Raw genomic sequence first — 25,307 nt, forward strand, 5'->3', positions numbered from 1 at the left:
CCTCTTGCTCTTTTGCACCCCAGTATCTCTACTTGCACATCATCATCTGCACATCTATTACTCCAGTATTAATTCTAAATTGTAATTATTTTGCCTCTTTATTGCTAGTTTGTTTATGTGTAACTCTGTGTTTTTTGTCTGCTTCGCTTTATCTTGGCCAGGTCGCAGTTGTAAAGGAGAACTTGTTCTCAACTGGCCTCCCTGGTTAAACAAAGTTGAGATAAAAAAATGAAATACAAAAATTGTCCTCCACTAGACACCACTGGAAATAGATGATTGTTGAGTTGTGACTGTTGGTGAAAAGCAGAAAGACCCAGCCAAGCAAATCGCAATGTTTAAAAATATAATCGCGGAAAAACAGTTTGGAAAGCAATGGCTATTGCTGTATAGAGATGACAATGAAAAGACTCCAATGTGTCTTGGTTAGTTATCAAAACGTTTGCCTTTCTCATTGGCACCAGCGGAGAACATCGGCCGTATCCCCCGGTGTGTGTGTGCATATTCACTGTCATTATCCTCATTATCTCAGTGCCACTTTTGTTTGTTTTTTGGATAACAATAACTTCCTGCTCCAGGTTAGATGAACGCCCTGTTCTATTTGTCTCCCCTTTTCGTAGGCCGATTTTATATGGATCAGATGATGTCATTTTTATTGATCTGTTTGTGATCAGTGTTAGCAGAGTACCCTGTCATTTCAAATGTAGTAGAATTGCACGAAATGTGTTTATAAAAGGCCAACATTTTCCTGTTTGAAGAAAGGAGAAGAAACATATCTGAGATAGCCCTCAAACTCAACTCTGGACCTTGAAACCAGTTCCACTGCATTTTATTTATTTATTTATTTATTTTCCCCCTTATAATCAGGGACTGATTTAGACCTGGGACTCCAGGTGGGTGCAATTATCTATCAGATAATAAAAAATTTAAAATCAGTTCAAGGACATACTGTACACCTGGTGTATTAGAAAACAATCATTGGTACCATGATTGTCTTCAAAACATTATTTTTATTTTCACGAGGGTTGAGCACGAAGATTGACATTTCTCCATTCACTTCCTGTTGTCTGCTAACAATGTTTTCTCTTTGCCTCGTGTATTTTTGTTGTTGTATAGCAGGACATTTTAAAGTTTTAAAGGTTTAAAGCTGCAACAAAAAAACACATCTCTCTTCCACATTAAAAACATCTGTAGAATTTCAGGAAGTTAGCTTGAAAACTGCACTCAAATAAAAATAGCTGAGGCCTTTAAAATGTTCCTTCCCAGGGGCCCAAGACTTGGTTCGTACAGCCGTGCACTGCCAACGTCATAGTAAAACTCCTTGTATGCTATTTTTCTGATTATGAGGGTGTCCCTGACAAATGTGCTATCACAAAAATCTTGCAAACTGAACCCCAAAACGTTTGAGAACCCCTGATCTTGCAAACTGAACCCCAAAACATTTGAGAACCCCTGATCTTGCAAACTGAACCCCAAAACGTTTGAGAACCCCTGATCTTAAAAACTGAACCCCAAAACTGTATTTGTCAGTCAATGCAAAACATGTTAACTGTGGTAACGCAAGAATGTTCTCTGCCTCGTCATCTCTCAAACCCCAGTACCTACTAACGTTGTCTGTCTGTCTGTCTGTCTGTCTGTCCGTCTGTCTGTCCTTCCAGCCGCAGTACCTTCCTCAGCTCCCCAGCAACAACATCTCTCCTGCTCCAGAGACCAAGAAACAGAACAAACACAGATACACAGACCATCACCTGCCCAACATCTAGAGAGAGGAGAATCAGCTGTCCCACATCTGACAGAGAGACGGAGAATCACCTGTCCAACATCTAGATAGGAGGTCACCTGTCCAACATCTGACAGAGAGAGGAGAATCACCTGTCCAACATCTAGATAGGAGGTCACCTGTCCAACATCTGACAGAGAGAGGAGAATCACCTGTCCAACATCTGACAGAGAGAGGAGAATCACCTGTCCAACATCTAGAGAGGAGAATCACCTGTCCAACATCTAGAGAGGAGAATCACCTGTCCAACATCTAGAGAGGAGAATCACCTGACCAACATCTAGAGAGGAGAAGCACCTGTCCAACATCTAGAGAGGAGAATCATCTGTCCAACATCTAGAGAGGAGAATCACCTGTCCAACATCTAGAGAGGAGGATCACCTGCCCAACATAAAGAGAGGATAATCACCTGTCCAACATCTAGAGAGGAGAAACACCTGTCCAACATCTGACAGAGAGACGGAGAATCACCTGTCCAACATCTGACAGAGAGAGGAGAATCATCTGTCCAACATCTAGAGAGGAGAATCACCTGTCCAACATCTAGAGAGGAGAATCACCTGTCCAACATCTAGAGAGGAGAATCACCTGTCCAACATCTAGAGAGGAGAATCACCTGTCCAACATCTAGAGAGGAGAATCACCTGTCCAACATCTAGAAAGAGGAGGATCACCTGTCCAACATCTAGAGAGAGGAGGATCACCTGTCCATCATCTAGAGAGAGAAGGATCACCTGTCCAACATCTAGAGAAGAGAAACACCTGTCCAACATCTAGAGAGGAGAATCACCTGTCCAACATCTAGAGAGGACCATCACCTGTCCATCATCTAGAGGAGAAATACCTGTCCAACATCTAGAGAGTACAATCACCTGTCCATCATCTAGAGAGAGGAGGATCACCTGTCCAACATCTAGAGAGTTCCATCACCTGTCCATCGTCTAGAGAGAGGAGGATCACCTGTCCAACATATGACAGAGAGAGAAGGAGAGAGACAGAGGGAAAGAGTGAGAGGAGTGAGAGAGTGAAGGAGAGAGAATCACCTTCCCAACATCTGAGAGCTAGAGAGAGAGAGGGAAGGAGAGAGAGAGAGGTGCGGAGGTGAGAGAGATGGACCATGAGGACTATGAGAGACACTGTTACAGTGAGATGTGAATATGTTTGTATGTGAGTGTAAATGCATTAGCTGTAAGAAAAAACACTAGCTCTTGGCTAGCACCAACCTTAGCCCAGGGCTAGCACCAACCTTAGCCCAGGGCTAGCACCAACCTTAGCCCAGGGCTAGCACCAACCTTAGCCCTGGGCTAAGGAAGATTTTAGCCTGAGGCTAAGCAAGTGTTCACACTTGTACATTCTAAAGTGGGCTAGCACCAAACTTAGTCCACGGCTAGCACCAAACTTAGTCCACGGCTAGCTGGCCCTACTCCGGAGCAGGGTTAGCACAGACTTTTCGGGGTTAGCCCCAGAAACACAGTGCCAAAATAGCAAATGTGAAACAGGGTCACGAACAATACCTAGAATACTTACTGTTCAATCACAAAAGTGGCACTTTCACTTAATCAGCTGGTGACGCTCGTGAAGCCTCTAATGTGTTCTGCACGTTATTTTAAGAAGTAAAATTCATACTACTTCATCCTTCCGTCTGAGGACAAAAACCCTACTGTATGCAGGCTGGCTAACTTCTTCTCACTTAGCCAACTAAAGCTACACATTCTACAGCTAGAAGGGCGGCAAACACTCCCTTTCCCCCTGTTTTCGTAGCCGTTCTATTGACGTTTTAATTGTATATACTGTATCCATGAAAATAACGTTGCGTGATTTTGAATTCGGTCAAAAAAGTTGATGTCTCATAAGTTCACAGCATTCTCTGTACAGGGGAGGGGTGGAATTTCAAAAGTGAAAGATTGTTTTCCAATGTTGGACAGGCAGACAACCAAAGTTTATAAAAAACGATCACTATTGGAAATCAAATGCTAGGCTAGAAGCAAGAGGAAATAATGTGTTAATCAATGTCTTATTGCTTATAATGGGTGCCGGTTTAGCATGGGGCCAATCTAGCATGGGGTCAGTCTAGCAGGGCTAGCACCAACTTCAGCCATGGGCTAGCACCAACCTTAGTCCTGGGATAGCACCTGGGTCTAGCATGGGGCCGGTCTAGCATGGCGCCAGTCTAGCATGGGGCCAGTCTAGCATGGGGCCAGTCTACCCCAAGGCCAGTCTAGCATGGGGCCGGTCTAGCATGGGGCCGGTCTAGCATGGGGCCAGTCTAGCATGGGGCCAGTCTACCCCAAGGTCAGTCTAGCATGGGGCCAGTCTAGTATGGGCCCAGTCTACCCCAAAGCCAGTCTAGCATGGGGCCGGTCTAGCATGGGGCCAGTCTAGCATGGGGCTAGTCTAGCATGGGGCCAGTCTAGCATGGGGCCAGTCTAGCATGGGGCTAGTCTAGCATGGGCCAGTCTAGCATGGGGCTAGTCTAGCATGGGGCTGGTCTAGCATGGGGCCAGTCTAGCATGGGGCCGGTCTAGCTTTGGGCCAATCTACCCCAAGGTCAGTCTAGCATGGGGCCAGTCTACCCCGAGGCCAGTCTAGCATGGGGCCAGTTTAGCATGGGGCCAGTTTAGCATTGGGCCGGTCTAGCATGGGGCCGGTCTAGCATGGGGCCAGTGTACCATTGTGCCAGTCTAGCATGGGGCCAGTCTAGCATGGGGTCAGTATACCATGGGGCTAGTCTATCCCGGGGCTAGTCTATCCCGGGGCCAGTCTATCCCAGGGCCAGTCTATCCCAGGGCCAGTCTACCCCAAGGTCAGTCTAGCATGGGGCCAGTCTAATATGGGACCAGTCTAGCATGGGGCCAGTCTAGCATGAGGCAAGTCTAGCCCAGGGCTAGTGTAGCCCGAGGTCAGTCTAGCCCGGGGTTAGTCTAGCATGGGGCCAGTCCAGCATTGGGCCAGTCCAGCATGGGGCCAGTCTGTCCCGGGGCCAGTCTACCCCAAGGCCAGTCTAGCATGGACCAGTCTAGCATTTGGCCAGTCTAGCATGAGGCAAGTCTAGGGTACCAGTGGGTCATTCTATAAACTAGGGTACCAGTGGGTCTTTCTTTAAACTAGGATACCAGTGGGTCTTTCTATAAACTAGGGTCCCAGTGGGTCTCTATAAACTAGGGTCCCAGTGTGTCTTTCTATAAACTAGGGTCCCAGTGGGTCTTTCTATAAACTAGGGCACCAGTGGGTCATTCTATAAACTAGGGCACCAACGAGCATTTCTTGTAGTGAACTGTTTGGAGCGGTTACTAAGTCATTAATAATGATTTGCCATTTATTTTCACGTGAATACATTACGATGTTAAAGGGGGAACATAGACACATTCAATATAATTCATGAGTTGAATCAAAACGTGTGTTTAAAGTCTTTCGTGGATTTGACAAATATCGTGTGACACAAACCCCTATTACATTGATGATACTGCTGTTTGTTGTTATATCACGTACAAAGCATTTTAACAATTGAATTACACATTGACCTTGATCCTGGGAAATTCTTGGATATTGCTTGTCAGACTCGTTTTTAGTGTGGAGATCTGGGAAGTGGACTGTGACCTCATAACATTTAGTATCTTCTTATGTTACGGTGTGAAAACAGTTTTCATGGGCACACATATCCAAAACAATGTACTGTATGTGATTACAAAATCCAATGCTTTTTAACAGAAAGAGTAACTTGAACTTGATTAATAAAATGAAATCGATGTAAATAAAGTAGTTATTCAATAATTATCCATAATAGTTATTTGATGCGTGTTTGATGTCTAGCTGTTTAGTTAAAAGGGGACATTATCAAGCAACATCAGCTGATTCAGAGAAGGATTTTCTATATAAAGAGCTTGTAACTGCCAAAGTGCGATAACTCATGCTGATCTGGAGGATTGACAGAACATTTTGGTGTCTATGTTCACTATTGCAGTCAAGATAATTATCCTACTTCATGGACAACATTAAATCAAGATTCCTGAGGTAAGGTTGCTGAGGTAAGGTTGCTGAGGTAAGGTTGCTGAGGTAAGGTTGCTGAGGTAAGGTTGATTACTGAGGTAAGATTGATTACTGAGGTAAGATTGATTACTGAGGTAAGATTGCTGAGGTAGGATTCCTGAGGTAAGATTTCTGAGGTAAAGTTCCTGAGGTAAGATTCCTGAGGTAAGATTGCTGAGGTAAAGATTCCTGAGGTAAGATTCCTGAGGTAAGATTCCTGAGGTAAGATTGCTGTTGTAAAGTTCCTGAGGTAAGATTGCTGAGGTAAGATTGCTGAGGTAAGATTGCTGAGGTAAGATTCCTGAGGTAAAGTTCTTGAGGTAAGATTGCTGAGGTAAGATTCCTGAGGTAAGATTCCTGAGGTAAAGTTCCTGAGGTAAGATTCCCGAGGTAAGATTCCCGAGGTAAGATTCCCGAGGTAAGATTCCCGAGGTAAGATTCCCGAGGTAAGATTCCTGAGGTAAGATTCCCGAGGTAAGATTCCCGAGGTAAGATTGCCGAGGTAAGATTTCTGAGGTAAGATTGCTGAGGTAAGATTCCTGAGGTAAGATTCCTGAGGTAAGATTCCTGAGGTAAAGTTCCTGAGGTAAGATTCCCAAGGTAAGATTCCCGGGGTAAGATTCCCGAGGTAAGATTCCCGAGGTAAGAGTGTGGCAGAGTCAGGGTTCAGACCTGAGCCAACTCCCCCTGTTTATCGTGAGGAGCCAAGGAGGAGACCAGAACCAGAGCCGGTGTTGGAGGTGAGCAAAGCAGAGACTGTGAAGGAGTTAATGGGGAAATTGGAGGAGAGAGTTATGAGGGAGTTGCTGTGTTGGTGCTTTAGGTACGGAATTCGCCCGACGGAGCGTGTCGGGGATTTGATGGCACCTGGGTCAGCGCTCCATACTCGTCCTGAGGTGCGTGTTAGTCGGCTGGTGAAGATTGTGCCAGCCTCACGCACTAGGCCTCCTGTGCACCTCCCTAGCCTTGCACGTCCTGTGCCAGCCCTGCTCTCATGCTCTCCAGTACGCCTTCACGGTCTGGTCCATCCTGTGCCACCTCCACACACCAGTCCTCCGGTGGCAGCTCCCCGCACCAGGCTTCCTGTGCGTGTTCTCGGCCCAGTACCACCAGTGCCAGCACCACGCATCAGGCCTATAGTGCGCTTCGTCTGTCCAGCGCTGCCAGAGCCTTCCTCCTCTCCAGCGCTGCCGGAGTCTCCCGCCTATCTAGCGCTGCCAGAGCCTTCCTCCTCTCCAGCGCTGCTGGAGTCTCCCGCCTATCTAGCGCTGCCAGAGCCTTCCTCCTCTACAGCGCTGCCGGAGTCTCCCGCCTGTTCAGCGCAGTTGGAGCCTTCCTCCTCTCCAGCGCTGCCGGAGTCTCCCGCCTGTTTAGCGCTGCCAGAGCCTTCCGTCTCTACAGCGCTGCCGGAGTCTCCAGTCAGCAAGGAGCTGCCAGTCTGCAAGGAGCTGCCAGTCTGCAAGGAGCTGCCAGTCTGCAAGGAGTTGCCAGTCTGCAGGATGCCGCCAGAGCTGCCAGTGTGCAAGGAGCCGCCAGAGCTGCCAGTCTGCAAGGAGCAGCCAGAGCTGCCAGTCTGCAAGGAGCCGCCAGAGCTGCCAGTCTGCAAGGAGCCGCCAGAGCTGCCAGTCTGCAAGGAGCCGCCAGAGCTGCCAGTCTGCAAGGAGCCGCCAGAGCTGCCAGTCTGCAAGAAGCCGCCAGAGCTGCCAGTCTGCAAGGAGCCGCCAGAGCTGCCAGTCTGCAAGGAGCCGCCAGAGCTGCCAGTCAGCATGGAGCAGCCAGGGCCGCCAGTCAGCATGGAGCAGCCAGAGTCGCCAGTCAGCATGGAGCAGCCAGAGTCGCCAGTCAGCATGGAGCAGCCAGTCAGCATGGAGCAGCCAGAGCTGCCAGTCAGCATGGAGCAGCCAGAGCTGCCAGTCAGCATGGAGCAGCCAGAGCTGCCAGTCAGCCAGGATCTTCCAGATCCGCCAGTCAGCCAGGATCCGCTATTCAGCCAGGATCCGCCATTCAGCCAGGATCTTCCAGATCCGCCAGGATCCGCCAGTCAGCCGGGATCTGCCAGAACTGCCAGCCAGCCAGGATCTGCCAGAGCCAACTACCTGCCTGGGCTTCCTCTCAGTCCCGAGCTTCCCCTCAGTCCCGAGGTTCCCCTCAGTCCCGAGCTTCCCCTCAGTCCTGAGCTACCCCTCAGTCCCGAGCTACCCCTCAGTCCCGAGCTGCCCCTCAGTCCAGTGGGGCCCTTGGTGAGGACTACTAGGCCAAGGTCGGCGGCGAGGGTCGCCTATCTAGGGACGCTAAGGAGGTGGACTAAGACAATTATGGAGTGGGGTCCACGTCCAGCGCCAGAGCCGCCACCGCGGACAGATGCCCACCCACACCCTCCCCTATAGGTTTAGGTTGTGCGTTCGGAGTCCGCACCTTGTAGGGGGGGTACTGTCACGTTCTGACCATCGTTCGTGTGTGTTTTCCTTGTTTTAGTGTTGGTCAGGACGTGAGCTGGGTGGGCATTCTATGTTGTGTGTCTGGTTTGTCTATTTCTATGTTTGGCCTGATATGGTTCTCAATCAGAGGCAGGTGTTAGTCATTGTCTCTGATTGGGAACCATATTTAGGTAGCCTGTTTGGTGTTGGGTTTTGTGGGTGATTGTTCCTGTCTCTTTGTTTGCACCAGATAGGACTGTTTAGGTTTTCACATTTCATTATTTTGTAGTTTAATCATGTATAGTTTTTCCTTTATTAAACAAACATGAATCATCACAGCACTGCATTTTGGTCCGACTCTCCTTCACCTAAAGAAAACCGTTACAGCAGGCTAGGTATGATATAATGTAACCTAATTCAGAGCAGGCTAGGTATGATATAATGTAACCTAATTCAGGAGCGAATGATGACGCACCGAGCGCTGGCACCATGTTCACTCTCCCATTTGGTGGAAAGCAATTCTACCAGATTTCTGTTGTCTGGGTCAGCGTGTGGTTGGTGTTTGGGTTGGCGTGTGGTTGGTGTCTGGGTCAGTGTGTGTGGGTGGTGTCTGTCTGATTTCTGACCTGTTGCCATAAGAAAGAGGCAACCAGTGAAGCTCAACACCATTGTAAATACAACCCATGTTAATTTATTTTCCCTTTTATACTTTAACTAAATTCAGCAAAAAAAATAAACGTCCCTTTCTCAGGACCCCCGTCTTTCAAAGGTAATTCGTAAAAATCAAAATAACTTCACAGATCTTCATTGTAAAGGGTTTAAACACTGTTTCCCATGCTTGTTCAATGAACCATAAACAATTAATGAACATGCACCTGTGGACCGGTCGTTAAGACACTAACAGCTTAGGTAATTAGGGTCACAGTTATGAAAACTTAGGACACTAAAGAGGCCTTTCTACTGACTCTGAAATGTGTAACAACACAACACAGTATCGGTACATCCTAACATCACACCTGTGGGACAGGTACAGGATGGCAACAACAACTGCCCGAGTTACATCAGGAACGCACAATCCCTCCATCAGTGCTCAGACTGTCCACAATAGGCTGAGAGACTGAGGGCCTGTTGTAAGGCAGGTCCTCACCAGACATCACCGGCAACAAACCCACCGTCGCTGGACCAGACAGGACTGGCTCTTCACTGACCAGTCACAGTTTTGTCTCACCAGGGGTGATGGTCGGATTCGCGTTTATCGCTGAGGCTTGTGCTCGATTTGGAGGTGGAGGGTCTGTCATGGTCTGGGGCGGTGTGTCACAGCATCGTCGGACTGACCTTGTTGTCATTGCCTTTCTTTAACTAGGCAAGTCAGTTAAGAACAAATTCTTATTTTCAATGACAGCCTTGTTCAGGGACAGAACGACAGATTTGTACCTCACCAGCTCGGGGATTTGAACTTGCAACCTTTCAGTTATTAGCCCAACGCTCTAACCACTAGGCTACCCTGCCGCCCCAGCTGATTGCGTGGTTCCCATGAGGTACCCTTCCTGCAGGCTCATCCTGACACAACTCTCCAGCATGACAATGCCACCAGCCATACTGCTCGTTCTGTGCGTGATTTCCTGCAAAACAGGACTGTCAGTGTTCTGCCTGACGTCTGGTACCTGTTGGATCGGAGGGTGAGGGCTAGGGCCATTCCCCCCAAACAATGTCCGGGAACTTGCAGGTGCCTTGGTGGAAGAGCGGGGTAACATCTCACAGCAAGAACTGGCAAATCTGGTGCAGTCCATGAGGACTGCACTACAGATGCACTGTAGTACTTAATGCAGCTGGTGGCCACACCAGATACTGACTGTTACTTTTGATTTGGACCCCCCCCCCTCTCAGTTGACAGTGACAGGACATTTTTTTGTTTGTTAGTTTATTTGCACATCGCTACAACACTGTATATACACATAGTATCACTTTCACTCTTTATTTATTTCACTTGCTTTGGCAGTATAAACATGCTCCTCAGAGAGAGAGAGAGAGAGACCGACTGACTGGCTAGCTGACTGGCTGACTGACTGACTGGCCAGCCGGCTGACTAGGTAGGTAGTGATGTAGTCTAATCCTGTCAGTGCATCTAAGGGACAGCATCTGTTTGGGAATCAAGGCTTTCAGTCTCACACAGTGTTACATTGTGATTCAGATACACTGTGTCCTGTATGCTGCTATTCTACAATCTCCTGTCACATGTCAGATACACTGTGTCCTGTATGCTGCTATTCTACAATCTCCTGTCACATGTCAGATACACTGTATCCTGTATGCTGCTATTCTACAATCCCCTGTCACATGTCAGACACACTGTGTCCTGTATGCTGCTATTCTATCATCCCCTGACACCTGTCAGACACACTGTGTCCTGTATGCTGCTATTCTACAATCCCCTGTCACATGTCAGACACACTGTGTCCTGTATGCTGCTATTCTATCATCCCCTGACACCTGTCAGACACACTATGTCCTGTATGTTCCACTCTCTCTCTTTCTCTCTTTTTGTTGAACACCTCTTAAATGCAGATTATTTGAGGAAGGAGAGGAGTGAGGATGGAGGAGTGAGGATGACGATGGGGGGATGAGGAGGAGGAGATGGAGGAGTGAGGATGGGGTTGAGGAGGAGATGGAGGAGTGGGGATGAGGAGGAAAGAGGATGAGGATGGGGGGATGAGGAGAAGATGGAGGAGTGAGGGTGGGGGGATGAGGAGGAGAGAAGATGAGGATGAGATGTAGGAGTGAGGATGGGGGGATGAGGAGGAGAGGATGAGAATGGGGGGATGAGGAGGAGAGAAGATGAGGATGAGATGGAGGAGTGAGGATGGGGGAAGGAGAGAGGATGAGGGGGGAGGGGGGAGGAGGTGAGGATGAGGGGGGAGGAGGGGGAAGGAGGAGGGAGGATGAGGGGAAGGAAGGAGGATGAGGGGGAGGAGGAGGGAGGAGTGAGGATGGGGGAAGGAGGGCGGAGGAGGGGGAAGGGGGGAGGAGGGAGGATGAGGGGGAAGGAGGAGGGAGGATGAGGGGGAAGGAGGAGGGAGGATGAGGGGAAGGAGGGAGGAGTGAGGATGGGGAGGAGGGAGGATGAGGGGGAGGAGGGAGGAAGAGGCGGAGATGGGGGGAAGAGGAGGGAGGATGAGGGGGAAGGAGGAAGGAGGGGGAGGAGGAGGAGGGAGGAGTGAGGATGGGGGAAGGAGGGAGGAGGAGGGGGAGGGGGGGAGGATGAGGGGGGAGGAGGGAGGATGAGGGGGAAGGAGGAGGGAGGATGGGGAGGAGGGAGGATGAGGGGGAGGAGGGAGGAAGTGGCGGAGGAGGGGGGGAAGAGGAGGGAGGATGAGGGGGAAGGAGGAGGGAGGGGAAGGAGGAGGAGGGAGGATGAGGGGGAGGAGGAGGGAGGATGAGGGGGAGGAGGGAGGAAGAGGGGGAGGAGGGGGGAGGAGGGGGAGGCAGGTCAGTGTAAAAGGAGAGATGGTTCAGAGTGGAGTCGGATAATATCTGAGGAGAACAGAGAGACAGATGTACAGTTTATTATTATTAGTAGTAGTGGTAGTAGTTTGATGTACAGTATATTACTATTAGTATTAGTAGTTTTACAGTACTGCAGACTCACTAATGTATCACAACTCTAACTTCTGATATTGAATTTTAAAAAGTACAAGATGGAAAGATTGTCCCGATGTGGAGAAAACGATGACAGAAGGTCTTCACTCTGGATACAGTCCAGACCAAACACACCCAGGGTTAGGGGGGTTACCAGCCCAAACACACCCAGGGTTAGGGGGGTTACCAGCCCAAACACACCCAGGGTTAGGGCCGTTAACAGACCAAACACACCCAGGGTTAGGGCCGTTAACAGACCAAACACACCCAGGGTTAGGGGGGTTACCAGCCCAAACACACCCAGGGTTAGGGGGGTTACCAGCCCAAACACACCCAGGGTTAGGGCCGTTAACAGACCAAACACACCCAGGGTTAGGGCCGTTAACAGACCAAACACACCCAGGGTTAGGGGGGTTACCAGACCAAACACACACAGGGTTAGGGGCGTTAACAGACCAAACACACCCAGGGTTAGGGGCGTTAACAGACCAAACACCCCCAGGGTTAGGGGGGTTACCAGACCAAACACACCCAGGGTTAGGGGCATTACCAGACCAAACACCCCCAGGGTTAGGGGCGTTACCAGACCAAACACCCCCAGGGTTAGGGGGGTTACCAGACCAAACACACCCAGGGTTAGGGGGGTTACCAGACCAAACACACCCAGGGTTAGGGGCGTTAACAGACCAAACACCCCCAGGGTTAGGGGCGTTAACAGACAAAACACACCCAGGGTTAGGGGCGTTACCAGACCAAACACACCCAGGGTTAGGGGCGTTACCATACCAAACACCCCCAGGGTTAGGGGCGTTAACAGACCAAACACCCCCAGGGTTAGGGGCGTTAACAGACCAAACACACCCAGGGTTAGGGGCGTTACCAGACCAAACACACCCAGGGTTAGGGGCGTTACCAGACCAAACACACCCAGGGTTAGGGGCGTTACCAGACCAAACACACCCAGGGTTAGGGGCGTTAACAGACCGACAAGACCCAGGGTTAGGGGCGTTAACAGACCAAACACACCCAGGGTTAGGGGCGTTACCAGACCAAACACCCCCAGGGTTAGGGGCGTTAACAGACCAAACACACCCAGGGTTAGGGGCGTTACCAGACCAAACACACCCAGGGTTAGGGGCGTTACCAGACCAAACACACCCAGGGTTAGGGGCGTTACCAGACCAAACAAACCCAGGGTTAGGGGCGTTAACAGATCAAACACACCCAGGGTTAGGGGGGTTAACAGACCAAACACACCCAGGGTTAGGGCCGTTAACAGACCAAACACACCCAGGGTTAGGGGCGTTACCAGACCAAACACACCCAGGGTTAGGGGCGTTACCAGACCAAACACCCCCAGGGTTAGGGGCGTTACCAGACCAAACACACCCAGGGTTAGGGGCGTTACCAGACCAAACACACACAGGGTTAGGGGCGTTAACAGACCAAACACACCCAGGGTTAGGGGGGTTACCAGACCAAACACACCCAGGGTTAGGGGCGTTACCAAACCAAACACCCCCAGGGTTAGGGGCGTTACCAGACCAAACACCCCCAGGGTTAGGGGGGTTACCAGCCCAAACACACCCAGGGTTAGGGCCGTTAACAGACCAAACACACCCAGGGTTAGGGCCGTTAACAGACCAAACACACCCAGGGTTAGGGGGGTTACCAGCCCAAACACACCCAGGGTTAGGGGGGTTACCAGCCCAAACACACCCAGGGTTAGGGCCGTTAACAGACCAAACACACCCAGGGTTAGGGCCGTTAACAGACCAAACACACCCAGGGTTAGGGGGGTTACCAGACCAAACACACACAGGGTTAGGGGCGTTAACAGACCAAACACACCCAGGGTTAGGGGCGTTAACAGACCAAACACCCCCAGGGTTAGGGGGGTTACCAGACCAAACACACCCAGGGTTAGGGGCATTACCAGACCAAACACCCCCAGGGTTAGGGGCGTTACCAGACCAAACACCCCCAGGGTTAGGGGGGTTACCAGACCAAACACACCCAGGGTTAGGGGGGTTACCAGACCAAACACACCCAGGGTTAGGGGCGTTAACAGACCAAACACCCCCAGGGTTAGGGGCGTTAACAGACAAAACACACCCAGGGTTAGGGGCGTTACCAGACCAAACACACCCAGGGTTAGGGGCGTTACCATACCAAACACCCCCAGGGTTAGGGGCGTTAACAGACCAAACACCCCCAGGGTTAGGGGCGTTAACAGACCAAACACACCCAGGGTTAGGGGCGTTACCAGACCAAACACACCCAGGGTTAGGGGCGTTACCAGACCAAACACACCCAGGGTTAGGGGCGTTACCAGACCAAACACACCCAGGGTTAGGGGCGTTAACAGACCGACAAGACCCAGGGTTAGGGGCGTTAACAGACCAAACACACCCAGGGTTAGGGGCGTTACCAGACCAAACACCCCCAGGGTTAGGGGCGTTAACAGACCAAACACACCCAGGGTTAGGGGCGTTACCAGACCAAACACACCCAGGGTTAGGGGCGTTACCAGACCAAACACACCCAGGGTTAGGGGCGTTACCAGACCAAACAAACCCAGGGTTAGGGGCGTTAACAGATCAAACACACCCAGGGTTAGGGGGGTTAACAGACCAAACACACCCAGGGTTAGGGCCGTTAACAGACCAAACACACCCAGGGTTAGGGGCGTTACCAGACCAAACACCCCCAGGGTTAGGGGCGTTAACAGACCAAACACACCCAGGGTTAGGGGCGTTACCAGACCAAACACACCCAGGGTTAGGGGCGTTACCAGACCAAACACACCCAGGGTTAGGGGCGTTACCAGACCAAACAAACCCAGGGTTAGGGGCGTTAACAGATCAAACACACCCAGGGTTAGGGGGGTTAACAGACCAAACACACCCAGGGTTAGGGCCGTTAACAGACCAAACACACCCAGGGTTAGGGGCGTTACCAGACCAAACACCCCCAGGGTTAGGGGCGTTACCAGACCAAACACACCCAGGGTTAGGGGCGTTACCAAACCAAACACCCCCAGGGTTAGGGGCGTTACCAGACCAAACACCCCCAGGGTTAGGGGCGTTACCAGACCAAACACCCCCAGGGTTAGGGGCGTTAATAGACCGATATCACCCATGGTTAGGGGCGTTACCAGACCGATATCACCCAGGGTTAGGGGCGTTACCAGACCGATATCACCCAGGGTTAGGGGCGTTACCAGACCGATATCACCCAGGGTTAGGGGGGTTACCAGACCAAACACACCCAGGGTTAAGGGCGTTAACAGACCAAACACCCCCAGGGTTAGGGGCGTTACCAGACCAAACACACCCAGAGTTAGGGCGTTACCAAACCAAACACACCCAGGGTTAGGGGCGTTACCAGACCAAACACCCCCAGGGTCAGGGGCGTTACCAGCCCAAACACCCCCAGGGTTAGGGGCGTTACCAGCCCAAACACCCCCAGGGTTAGGGGCGTTACCAGACCAAACACACCCAGGGTTAGGGGCGTTACCAGACCAAACACCCCCAGGGTTAGGGGCGTTAACAGACCAAACACCCCCAGGGTTAGGGGCGTTACCAGACCAAACACCCCCAGGGTTAAGGGCGTTACCAGACCAAACACACCCAGGGTTAAGGGCGTTACCAGACCAAACACACCCAGGGTTAGGGGCGTTACCAGACCAAACAACACTTAACAGAGAGCTATTCTAGAAGGAAAAAGAGGTGGTCAGTGTGGGACAGCCCTGGTTAAGGGTTAGGGTTAGGATCATTAAGACTGTAGGCTTCATTAACTAACACGTAGGAAGTACATGTGATCAAACAATGCAATAATGGTACAGGTCAACACTTAAAAACAACTATAGACAGGACCTTGCTAAGGCTGTTCTAGATCCTATACATTAAACAACAGTAATTCAAACAGATCGTATATTATCAACAGTTAACAGTTGTATTTCTTTAAGCTCTTTAAAAAGCGAACCCTCCGCAATCAAAGGCATCAAAGTCGGAGTCTCCTCCCTCGAAGTCGAAGCTGTTGAATTGTGGGGGGTTGTCTACGTCCTGACTACAATGGAAGGACCCGCCCGACCCCCCTCCCATCTCTGAGAAGCTCCCCGCCCCTCCACCGTGGCCCAGCGGGCCCAGATCCTGCAGGCCGGAGGCTCTGGAGGTCAGAGGGGAAGAGGGAGAGCAGGACTGGAGGTAGCCCAGAGCGGAGGAGGCTGCTGCCCCTCCCATCAGCAGACACACCGCCCTCACCGCCCGCGCGTCGCTGCTGTTACCGTGGCGAAGACAGTCTGACGTGCGGTGGGGCGGAGCTACTGACGCCACGCTACGCACGGACCGCACTGACTGTCTGTGTCCACCTCCTAGACACACACACACGCACACGCGCACACACACACACACAAAGAAAACAAATAAACACAAGATACAGTACAGTATACCAATGTGTGACTGACCCAGGCTGTTGTCTCTCTGTTAATGTCCTGACTGTTGTCTCTCTGTTAATGTCCTGACTGTTGTCTCTCTGTTAATGTCCTGACTGTTGTCTCTCTGTTAATGTCCTGACTGTTGTCTCTCTGTTAATGTCCTGACTGTTGTCTCTTTGTTAATGTCCTGATTGTTGTCTCTCTGTTAATGTCCTTACTGACCCAGACTGTTGTCTCTCTGTTGATGTCCTGACTTGCCCAGGCTGTTGTCTCTGAAGGACCCGGCCCGGGAGGCTGAGGGCGTGGTGGTGGGGGTGACGGTCGGGGTGCCAGTCGGGGTGGCGGTGGGGGTCGAGGTGCTCACTGTCGCCCGTGGCGAGGCAGTGTCCCTGTCGGTGGGAGTGTCAGGTTGGGGGTCTCTGTCTGTGATGTGGGCGGTGAGGCTCGGGGTCAGACTCTGCTGTCTCTGCAGGACGAGCGTTGACATCACACCCTGGAGGAAACAGGAAGTCAACTACCGTCAGATAACTAACCCTAGACAGAATATAAATAACAACTGCTTTTTAAGGGTACTTATAAGGACTACATTACCCATACATACTGCATTCATAAGCTGTACGTTAGCATTTTCAATCATTCTAAATTCTACTGTTAACTCATGGGGGTAGTTATACGAGATAGCAACAGTGAGGTACTTACCTCTCTCACTTTCCTGATCAACTTCAGCCAGAGACTGTGGAAGACACACAAACTGTCTGTTAAGGTAATGTTTACAGATCAGACCTTTAGTCTAGACTGAAACCCGGATAAGATAATAACAGAAAACTTTTGTTAGATTAGACACTACAGCAGCCAAAATCATCTGGACATAGAGTGCCTTGCAAAGGTATTCACCTCCTTGGCGTTTTTCCTATTTTGTTGCATTACAACCTGTAATTTAAATTGATTTTTATTTGGATTTCATGTAATGGACATACACAAAATAGTTCAAATTGGTGAAGTGATATGAAGAACAAAAAAACGTATTTTCAAAAAATTAAAAATAATTAAAAATGGACAACTGGTGTGTGTATGTATTCACCCCCTTTGTTATGAAGCCCCTAAATAAGATCTGGTCCAACCAATTACCTTCAGAAGACACATAATTAGTTAAATAAAGTCCACCTGTGTGCAATCTAATTGTCACATGATCTGTCACATGATATCAGTATATATACACCTGTTCTGAAAGGCCCCAGAGTCTACCACACCACTAAGCAATGGCCACTACCAAGCAAGCGGCACAATGAAGACACAGAGCACCATTAGATCCATTATTAAAAATGGGAAAGAATATGGCACCACAACAAACCTGCCAAGAGAGGGCCACCAACCAAACATCATGGACAGGGCAAGGAGGGCATTAATCAGAGAGGCAACAAAGAGACCAAAGATAACCCTGAAGGAGCTACAAAGCTCCACAGTGGAGATTGGAGTATCTGTCCATAGGACCACTTTAAGCCTTACACTCCACAAAGCTGGGCTTTATGAAAGAGTGGCCAGAGAAAAAGCCATTGCTTAAAGAAAAACATAAGCAAACACGTTTGGTGTTCGCCAAAAGGCCTGTGGGAGAATCCCCAAACATGTGGAAGAAGGTACTCTGGTCAGATGAGACTAAAATTTAGCTTTTTGGCCATCAAGGAAAACGCTATGTCTGGCGCAAACCCAACACCTCTCATCACCCCGAGAATATCATCCCCACAGTGTAACATGGTGGTGGCAGCATCATGCTGTGGGGATGTTTTTCATGGGCAGGGACTGGGAAACTGGTCAAAATTGAAGGAATGATAAATGGCGCTAAATACTGGGAAATTCTTGAGGGAAACCTGTTTCAGTCTTCCAGAGATTTGAGACTGGGACGGAGGTTCACCTTCCAGCAGGACAATGACCCTAAGCATACTACTAAAGCAACACTCAAGTAATTTAAGAGGAAACATTGAAATGTCTTGGAATGACCTTGTCAAAGCCCAGACCTCAAACCAATCTGTGGTATGACTTAAAGATTGCTGTGTCTTGAAGAATCTGCAAAAAAATCCCTGTGGCTAGATGTGCCAAACTTATAGAGAAATACCCCAAGAGATTTGCAGCTGTAATTGCTGCTAAATGTGGCTCTACAAAGTATGTGAATAGTTATGCACGCTCAGTTTTTCTTTGTTTCACAATAAAACATATTTTGCATCTTCAAGGTGATAGGCATGTTGTGTAAGTCAAATGATACAAACCCTCCAAAAAGCTATTTTAATTCCAGTTTGTAAGGCAACAAAATAGGAAAAATGCCAAGGGGGGTGAATACTTTCGCAAGCCACTGTAAATCTGATAACATGTGAAGTACTGGAGCAGTTGAGTAAAGGGGATCGAACCCCACAAACCAACCCTTGATCCCTACAACCCATTCAGTTCAATCTCCACTCAGCATCCATCCTCACTGTGTTCCAGGAAGCTAGCTACTGTAGGCACTTTCTGTAGATCTGACTACTATCTACATGGGGTGTCAGAAGGGATGGAAATTAAGCTTGTACCTTTTCAGACTGGGCTAGTTGAAAATGTGCCAAATTAGCCCGAGATGCAGGTGCATTTTGTCAATTTTGTCTTTTCCATCAATCGCAGATTTTAGAACGTCTTTTAGGAATTGCGGTCTACTACCCCGCTGGCCAATGCCCAAAATCCTGAAATTCCATGCCTGGTTGTAAAACTGATCTGCAGGGCTGTCAGTGAGTAGTAACAGGAATTAGCTACTACAACTACTACAGAACAATAACAACAGCAACTACTACTACTACTACTACAACTACATAACTACTACTGACTACTACTACTACTACAGAACAATAACAATAACAACTACTACTACTACTACTACTACTACACTACTATGACTACTATGACTACTACTACTACAGTACAACAACAACTACAACTACACTGCTACGACTACTACATTACTACTACTAGCCTATGTACACTGATGACTCCACATTATACACATCAGCTACCACAGCAAGTGAAATCACGGCAACACTTAACAAAGAGCTGGAGTCAGTTCTAGCATGGGTGGCAAGTAATAACCTTGTCCTAAATAAATCAAAAACTAAACGCAAAGTATTTTTGAAATCATTCGCTAAAACACTAAACCTCATCTAAATCTTGTAAAGAATAATGTGGCAACTGAGTAAATTGAGGAGACTAAACTTGTCACGGCTGTTGTAAGGAGGAGACCAAGGCGAAGCGTGGTATACGTACATTCTTCTTTATTACAAACGAACAAAATAACAAAACGAACCGTGAAGCTAATATTGATAATAATAATATGAGTAGTGCAGACAGGCAACTAAACATAGAACAAGAACCCACAAACACAAAAAAGGAAAATGGCCACCTAAATATGATCCCCAATCAGAGACAACGATACACAGCTGCCTCTGATTGGGAACCATATCAGGCCACCATAGACATGCAAATACCTAGACCTACAAAAACCCTAGACTTACAACAAAAAAACTAGACAATGCAAAACTAACGTACCCACGCTAGTCACACCCTGACCTAACCAAAATATAAAGGAAACAGAGATATCTCAGGTCAGGGCGTGACAGTTAATGGACAGTTAAGCGATGGATCATCGCTGGAGGCCCCGGACTGGGCTCTAACTACCATCAGGTCCAAATGACCTGGTACTCAGGGTTCTAACGACCATCAGGTCCTAATTGCCTGGTACTCAGGGCTCTAACGACCATCAGGTCCTAATTGCCTGGTACTCAGGGCTCTATTGTCCCTCTAACCACTCTGACATCCATACAAACGCTATCGAAAAACAGTATTGTGCTTTTTAAAACTCACCTCACTGTGAATGATCAATTTGAAGAAAGAAAGTTCAACAACAGATTGAAACTGAGTGGAAAACCTGGTCGTTGTTTGGATGAAAGCGCTTTCTAAGGGGATGATTAATTCAAAAACATGCATAATCATATTAGAGCTCATGCATATTCATAGGCCTATATAGGAGCCAAGCTCCCCCCCCAAAAAAAATCTGAATTAAAACAACGATTGTCTAAATTAAACAAATTCTGAGTTTTCCTACAATTTGTATTTGATTTTGATTAGCCTAGTAATAGGGATTTAAAAAATATATATTTTTTATAACTTATTGGCCGACACATTACCTTCAGCTACAGAATATCTCACCACTGTGTGTTTCCATCTCCTCCTCTCTCCTTCATTCCTTTCTCCAGAGCACAGAGAGACTTTAAGGAAATATGTTTAGTTGTAAAAACGTGCTACTATGGATGTTCCTGAACAGATTTAATTTGCTTTCCCTAAATGAAGCACTGGGCAGCTGCAGGAACAGGGTTGGAGAGCCCATGGCATACAGAGTTTGGGCAGAATAACACCTGTTGTGGCAGCGAAATAACCCGAGTAGCCCATCAGACGTGAGGGAAACATTAACGGACGGGAAAGTGGCCTCCAGTCACTATTTCAGTTGATATTGAAGACATGTATTTTTCATTCTTGACCCGGTTCCTGCCAAATTTGATAAATCAAAACTCATTTTACATATTAGTAAAGACAATATTCAACTGAGAATAGTCTGAAGGGTGAAAATGTGATCACTTGATGAGAGAACAGCTTGTGCAGCCGGAGGCAAGGAACAGACAGCAAACTTACTGAAATCATCAATAGTCTATAGTCCCACCATGCAGCCAACATATCTTCTGATTTCTAACACATTCCAAGGTTTGTATAATTTACAACTAAAGTTGTCAAATAACTCTAAATCTAACGTATAAGACCTGTTTCAAATGATGACTCTGATGCTCAACACAGACACTTCATATCCGCACACTTCTGAATGGGAAAAATATCCTTTATATTTTATTAAGCTAAGTTCAATTATATTCTTCTTACTATAAAATCATATAATATAAAATAATACATACAGTATCTAGTCTGATAACATACAGTATCTAGTCTGATAAATGAACAAGCCTACAGTCTATAGTCAGATAACATACAGTATCTAGTCTGATAACATACAGTATCTAGTCTGATAACATACAGTATCTAGTCAGATAACATACAGTATCTAGTCAGATAACATACAGTATCTAGTCTGATAACATACAGTATCTAGTCTGATAACATACAGTATCTAGTCTGATAACATACAGTATCTAGTCAGATAACATACAGTATCTAGTCAGATAACATACAGTATCTAGTCTGATAACATACAGTATCTAGTCAGATAACATACAGTATCTAGTCTGATAACATACAGTATCTAGTCTGATAACATACAGTATCTAGTCTGATAACATACAGTATCTAGTCAGATAACATACAGTATCTAGTCTGATAACATACAGTATCTAGTCAGATAACATACAGTATCTAGTCTGATAACATACAGTATCTAGTCAGATAACATACAGTATCTAGTCTGATAACATACAGTATCTAGTCAGATAACATACAGTTTATAGTCAGATAACATACAGTATCTAGTCAGATAAATGAACAAGCCTACAGTCTATAGTCAGATAACATACAGTATCTAGTCAGATAAATGAACAAGTCTACAGTCTATAGCCAGATAACATACAGTATCTAGTCTGATAACATACAGTATCTAGTCAGATAAATGAACAAGTCTACAGTCTATAGCCAGATAACGTACAGTATCTAGTCTGATAAATGAACAAGCCTACAGTCTATAGCCAGATAACATACAGTATCTAGTCTGATAAATGAACAAGCCTACAGTCTATAGCCAGATAACAGACAGTATCTAGTCTGATAACATACAGTATCTAGTCTGATAAATGAACAAGCCTACAGTCTATAGTCAGATAACATACAGTATCTAGTCTGATAACATACAGTATCTAGTCTGATAAATGAACAAGCCTACAGTCTATAGTCTGATAACATACAGTATCTAGTCTGATAAATGAACAAGTCTATATATAGCCAGATAACATACAGTATCTAGTCAGATAACATACAGTATCTAGTCTGATAAATGAACAAGCCTACAGTCTATAGCCAGATAACTTACAGTATCTAGTCTGATAAATGAACAAGCCTACAGTCTATAGTCAGATAACATACAGTATCTAGTCTGATAAATGAACAAGTCTACAGTCTATAGCCAGATAACATACAGTATCTAGTCAGATAAATGAACAAGCCTACAGTCTATAGCCAGATAACGTACAGTATCTAGTCAGATAAATGAACAAGTCTACAGTCTATAGCCAGTTAACATACAGTATCTAGTCTGATAACATACAGTATCTAGTCAGATAAATGAACAAGTCTACAGTCTATAGCCAGATAACATACAGTATCTAGTCAGATAAATGAACAAGTCTACAGTCTATAGCCAGATAACATACAGTATCTAGTCTGATAAATGAACAAGTCTATATATAGCCAGATAACATACAGTATCTAGTCTGATAAATGAACAAGCCTACAGTCTATAGCCAAATAACATACAGTATCTAGTCTGATAAATGAACAAGCCTACAGTCTATAGTCTGATAGCATTCAGTATCTAGTCTGATAAATGAACAAGCCTACAGTCTATAGTCTGATAGCATACAGTATCTAGTCTGCTAAATGAACAAGCCTACAGTCTATAGTCTGATAACATTCAGTATCTAGTCTGATAAATGAACAAGCCTACAGTCTATAGTCTGATAGCATACAGTATCTAGTCTGCTAAATGAACAAGCCTACAGTCTATAGTCTGATAACATTCAGTATCTAGTCTGATAAATGAACAAGCCTACAGTCTATAGCCAGATAACATACAGTATCTAGACTGATAAATGAACAAGCCTACAGTCTATAGTCTGATAACATACAGTATCTAGTCAGATAAATGAACAAGCCTACAGTCTATAGCCAGATAACAGACAGTATCTAGTCTGATAACATACAGTATCTAGTCTGATAAATGAACAAGCCTACAGTCTATAGTCTGACAACATACAGTATCTAGCCAGATAACATACAGTATCTAGTCTGATAAATGAACAAGCCTACAGTCTATAGTCAGATAACATACAGTCTACAGTCAGATAACATACAGTATCTAGTCTGATAAATGAACAAGCCTACAGTCTATAGTCAGATAACATACAGTATCTAGTCTGATAAATGAACAAGCCTACAGTCTATAGTCTGATAACATACAGTATCTAGTCTGATAAATGAACAAGTCTACAGTCTATAGCCAGATAACATACAGTATCTAGTCTGATAAATGAACAAGCCTACAGCCTATAGTCAGATAACATACAGTATCTAGTCTGATAAATGAACAAGCCTACAGTCTATAGTCTGATAACATACAGTATCTAGTCTGATAAATGAACAAGCCTACAGTCTATAGCCAGATAACAGAGAGTATCTAGTCTGATAACATACAGTATCTAGTCTGATAAATGAACAAGCCTACAGTCTATAGTCTGATAACATACAGTATCTAGTCTGATAACATACAGTATCTAGTCTGATAAATGAACAAGTCTACAGTCTTTGGCCAGATAACATACAGTATCTAGTCTGATAAATGAACAAGCCTACAGTCTATAGCCAGATAACATACAGTATCTAGTCTGATAAATGAACAAGCCTACAGTCTATAGTCAGATAACATACAGTATCTAGTCTGATAAATGAACAAGCCTACAGTCTATAGCCAGATAACATACAGTATCTAGTCTGATAACATACAGTATCTAGTCTGATAAATGAACAAGCCTACAGCCTATAGTCAGATAACATACAGTATCTAGTCTGATAACATACAGTATCTAGTCTGATAAATGAACAAGTCTACAGTCTTTGGCCAGATAACATACAGTATCTAGTCTGATAAATGAACAAGCCTACAGCCTATAGTCAGATAACATACAGTATCTAGTCTGATAACATACAGTATCTAGTCTGATAAATGAACAAGCCTACAGCCTATAGTCAGATAACATACAGTATCTAGTCTGATAACATACAGTATCTAGTCTGATAAATGAACAAGCCTACAGTCTATAGCCAGATAATATACAGTATCTAGTCTGATAAATGAACAAGCCTACAGTCTATAGTCTGATAACATACAGTATCTAGTCTGATAAATGAACAAGCCTACAGTCTATAGCCAGATAACATACAGTATCTAGTCAGATAAATGAACAAGTCTACAGTCTATAGCCAGATAACATACAGTATCTAGTCTGATAAATGAACAAGTCTACAGTCTATAGCCAGATAACATACAGTATCTAGTCTGATAAATGAACAAGCCTACAGTCTATAGCCAGATAACATACAGTATCTAGTCTGATAAATGAACAAGCCTACAGTATATAGCCAGATAACATACAGTATCTAGTCTGATAAATGAACAAGCCTACAGTCTATAGTCAGATAACATACAGTATCTTTGTCTGATAAATGAACAAGCCTACAGTCTATAGCCAGATAACATACAGTATCTAGTCTGATAAATGAACAAGCCTACAGTATATAGCCAGATAACATACAGTATCTAGTCTGATAAATGAACAAGCCGACAGTCTATAGCCAGATAACATACAGTATCTAGTCTGATAAATGAACAAGCCTACAGTCTATAGTCTGATAACATACAGTATCTAGTCTGATAAATGAACAAGCCTACAGTCTATAGCCAGATAACATACAGTATCTAGTCTGATAAATGAACAAGCCTACAGTCTATAGCCAGATAACATACAGTATCTAGTCTGATAAATGAACAAGCCTACAGTCTATAGCCAGATAACATACAGTATCTAGTCTGATAAATGAACAAGCCTACAGTCTATAGCCAGATAACATACAGTATCTAGTCTGATAAATGAACAAGTCTACAGTCTATAGCCAGATAACAGACAGTATCTAGTCTGATAAATGAACAAGCCTACAGTCTATAGTCAGATAACAT

At 46.3% G+C, this 25,307-nt stretch overlaps 2 protein-coding genes across 2 annotated transcripts in view; one reads left to right on the top strand and one right to left on the bottom strand.

Annotated features, from left to right (window-relative positions):
• The window catches only part of LOC110511319 (cyclin-dependent kinase-like 1), a 37,220-nt gene extending 31,671 nt beyond the window's left edge, over nucleotides 1-5,549 (top strand). Inside the window, exon 10 of the mRNA XM_036961882.2 lies at nucleotides 1,656-5,549. Coding sequence (XP_036817777.2) covers nucleotides 1,656-1,760 — 105 coding nt within the window. The 3' untranslated portion in view covers nucleotides 1,761-5,549. The remainder of the gene's footprint in view (nucleotides 1-1,655) is intronic.
• Nucleotides 5,550-15,489: 9,940 nt separating this feature from the next.
• The window catches only part of LOC118944103 (uncharacterized), a 19,751-nt gene continuing 9,933 nt past the window's right edge, over nucleotides 15,490-25,307 (bottom strand). The window contains exons 3-5 of the mRNA XM_036962048.2: nucleotides 16,994-17,027; nucleotides 16,517-16,787; nucleotides 15,490-16,231 (exon numbers count right to left, since the gene is read on the bottom strand). Of these exons, the coding sequence (XP_036817943.2) occupies nucleotides 15,831-16,231; nucleotides 16,517-16,787; nucleotides 16,994-17,027 (706 nt within the window). The 3' untranslated portion in view covers nucleotides 15,490-15,830. The remainder of the gene's footprint in view (nucleotides 16,232-16,516; nucleotides 16,788-16,993; nucleotides 17,028-25,307) is intronic.

Source organism: Oncorhynchus mykiss, chromosome 24 (assembly GCF_057628025.1).
Source record: "Oncorhynchus mykiss isolate SJ-2025 chromosome 24, ASM5762802v1, whole genome shotgun sequence".
Lineage (NCBI taxonomy): Eukaryota > Metazoa > Chordata > Actinopteri > Salmoniformes > Salmonidae > Oncorhynchus > Oncorhynchus mykiss.